Genomic DNA, 3,416 nt, shown 5'->3' on the forward strand with positions numbered 1-3,416 from the left:
TTTATTTGGCCCGTCTATCACCAACATAGGCCAATCAGCTAACCAGTATTTTCGCCCCTTCCCAAAATTACTTCAACGGAAGGTTTCTAGATGGATATGCGGAGCAAATCCATCTGGCGGAGTCAGGTTAGGCGTTACTATATTTGGGCAGAAATGGCCGCTCTAAGACTCAGTGACTGCAACGAAAAAAAGTATTCTTATTCCTGAGTTACTTTAAATTAATTAAATCACTGCAAACCTATTAGTTTTAGGTATAAATAATGATCCTTTGATTATTCCTTGCTGACCGGACTTTTCCTTTAAGAGATGACTCACCGTTCAGCAGACCGAAGAGGCAACTAGTTCGATCTTTGGGGCTTTAGGATTGCTGGACCAACATTCAGCTGGCTCCCTCTACTAGCAGCTCTTACCAAACACTCCAGCAGTCTGGCAGGCCTGGAGATGATGATGAGGATCTTCTTCACCAACTTAGTGATGATGGTCACCTCCTCGCTCTCTGAACGCTCATAAGCCTGAAGGGACCAGACAGCGATTATTATCGTTATTATTAGTGGGACAGAACAAACAATACCAGGTTAGAGCTGTCAGTGTGGTAAAAAATCTGGTTGGTATTTGAAATTGTAAAGGTTCACTTTTTTTGCAACATAAAACTGACTAAATCCTTTTTAAGTTTTAGTCGACTAAAACCATCACATATCGTTACGACTAAAATTCGACTAATAGTTTTCGTCCTGAGGACTAAGACTACAAATAAATCTAAGATGGCTGTCAAAAAACACTGCAAACAACCCATATTAAGGGGTAAAAACTCCTTCTGTTGACAGATTTTACTTATCAAAGGAAATCTTGACTTTTTTCGGATGCGTGAGGAAGACTCACCTCATGGAGCAGTTTCTCCAGCTTTTCCTGCAGCTCCACGAAGTACCTGGAGGTGACCAGGCCGTCCTGGGACTTGTCCAGGCAGTCCCTGGCCAGCTCCACCAGCTGGTGCTGAATGAATCCCAGCACGCCGTCGGCCAGGGGGAGAGACGTATCTGGAGAATACTCTGAAATGATGTGGACCAGCTGACCCTCCATCTGAGCAGTTGCCTGGGAAACCACAACAATCAGTTTGATTAACTTAAAAGATATTGACTTATATAAAAAAATATATATCCAGATGGTTTAATGCATTCATTCCAACAGAAAGCCACCAGTTTGAGGTAAAACAGTGATTTTCACCTTGGGGAAGCGCTCTTTGTAGACGTGATTCATCATGACAACCTCATTGTCGAACGTTCCGCAGGTCCGCCCAGGGCTAGACAAGAACCAGTCGAAGGGCAGCAATGGAAACAGACAAAGAGCAAACGTTTAATGGATGAATCTATGAAAATTCAAAATCTGCAGAGCATAACAAAAAAAAGAAAAACCTGATCAGACGTACAGACAAAGAAATTTAACATTTGCCTAAAAAAAAAAATCAGGCCACTGAAGTACGACTGCCTGCTGTAGGAGTCAGTTTAAGTTTTATTCACTGGCTGTTTATCAGATTATCCATTTGAGTCATTAAACTCCGATTTGAAAAGAAGCTGTTTGAATTTCTCTGATCCACAGGATCAAAATTGTACCTAAACGCTCAAACATGGTAGTAAAGTCATCATTAAACCATGGTGGCTGCAGAAACCAAGAAGCTTCAGCTGTAATTAGGAATAAATATTTGAAGCTTTCTCTGCAGAAACATTTGATCAGATGAATTCATTTTCATATTTTGTTTTGAGGCGGCTGTGATCACCATAGCTGGTGCAACATTAACATGCCGGCTGTTTTCAAAGTGTTGATTGAACAAATAAGAGTGAGGAGGATCTGGAAGCTAAGATCTGAAGTCAACATTGGACTAAACATTTATGCTTGGAGATTTAGCTCCATTACACACAGCTAAAACAACAAAGTTCGTGGTATGTACTTCTTCCTCTCCGTCTCTGACTCCCCCCCGCTCAATACACACATACCAGAGTTAGCTGCAGGCAGAAGGTCAATACCCTGATCTGATCCTTATGCCTCATAGCTAAATCCATTTATGTCATTATGTTGCCATAATGACAGTTTCATGATACGAATCGAATCACGACTTCTTTGCCAATACCCACCCCTAGTCTGCGCTATGTTATTCCACGTCTCAAAACAAGAGGGACAATCACGAACTAGCTGTGGGTCGAGATACGGCCGAGGCGGTGGGGACAAGTTTGTCCGACATTAGAGGGACATGAGGGTAAAAAAGAGCGGGGATCCGAGTGGAGAAAGGCTCCCAGCGTTCTCGCGCATCTCGCTCTTCTAGCTGATCCAAATTCACGAGTCGTTCTCCACAATGGCGTTCATACAAACAAAACAAGTTGGTAAGGCACCAAACAGGAGATACAGATAGTGTAGAGCGGTAGATTGACCAATCAGAGGCCTCCTCTCTGCGGTCACCTACAATTTTGGAGAGGAGCAGCAGGGTATCTGAGGAGGGGGCGGGGACGTTTCTGCGTTCCCTGCAACACCTACGCAGACGACCTGGTTTGGAAGTATAAATCAGCCTTTAGGGAGATGCGTCATCAAATCAAATTATTTTATTTAAATATTCATTTTTTTCTGTTAAACATATCAGATGTACTGAAGGAACATGCTTATTAAAGCATGCCACACTCCACATGAGTGTGGCATTTTTCTGGCTATTTCTGTGCAACACCAGTTGCTAAAAGGGCGTGGCTTCATCCAGGGCTGACACTGAACGGTAACCTCAGGGAATGGAGCCATGTTTAGAGGGCATTTTAGAGTAGAGAACTTTCATTGTTTGTACCAAGAGTTGTGGATCTCTTGTGTGGATCTAACCGCAGCAACGGGCGTGAATTTTCAGCATGTGCTGCGTGCGTGTGGCAAAGGGAAGGATGTGTCACAGGGGGAAAAAAATAAGCCATCCAGATGCAGCCAGCACTCTGGGCTTCTCTTCATAAAACGTCTCTGGCAAACTCATAGCTTCCAACTGCTCCTTCTGCTCAGAGGGATTGTCCAATCATTTTATAGAATCCTCAAATAGAACACAAGCTTTTTTCCAGAGACGCACAAAACCATAATTTCACCAAGTTTCGCTTTAAAAAAGGGCCACGTTTCAGTTATCAGGAAGACAAAGAGAGAGAGGAAGAACAATAGAGGAAGGAACGTTGGCAGAAAGCAACAATGATTTACAGTTAATTCATTATGTGCAGTGCTGAGTCTCTGGAGTCTAGATGTTGATTATCTATAGCTTTTCTTGCAGGGTTCCTACAGCATAAGGCAAGTTAAATTCAAGACTTTTTAAGACTCTTTAATGCCACTTGAAATAAAAATTTAAGACCAGAAACACAAGAAAAACCTGCTTGCGACAACTTAACCCAAAGGTTTATTTTAGCATAAACCAC

General features: G+C 42.5%; 1 protein-coding gene across 1 annotated transcript in view; it reads right to left on the bottom strand.

The window, feature by feature from the left end:
- Positions 1 to 3,416, bottom strand: part of LOC107095128 (microtubule-associated serine/threonine-protein kinase 3-like) — a 49,384-nt gene that overhangs the window by 24,378 nt on the left and 21,590 nt on the right. The window contains exons 5-7 of the mRNA XM_015391104.1: positions 1,222 to 1,297; positions 880 to 1,089; positions 411 to 512 (exon numbers count right to left, since the gene is read on the bottom strand). Of these exons, the coding sequence (XP_015246590.1) occupies positions 411 to 512; positions 880 to 1,089; positions 1,222 to 1,297 (388 nt within the window). The remainder of the gene's footprint in view (positions 1 to 410; positions 513 to 879; positions 1,090 to 1,221; positions 1,298 to 3,416) is intronic.

Source organism: Cyprinodon variegatus, unplaced genomic scaffold, assembly GCF_000732505.1.
Source record: "Cyprinodon variegatus isolate N-32 unplaced genomic scaffold, C_variegatus-1.0 Scaffold525, whole genome shotgun sequence".
NCBI classification, from domain to species: Eukaryota; Metazoa; Chordata; class Actinopteri; order Cyprinodontiformes; family Cyprinodontidae; genus Cyprinodon; species Cyprinodon variegatus.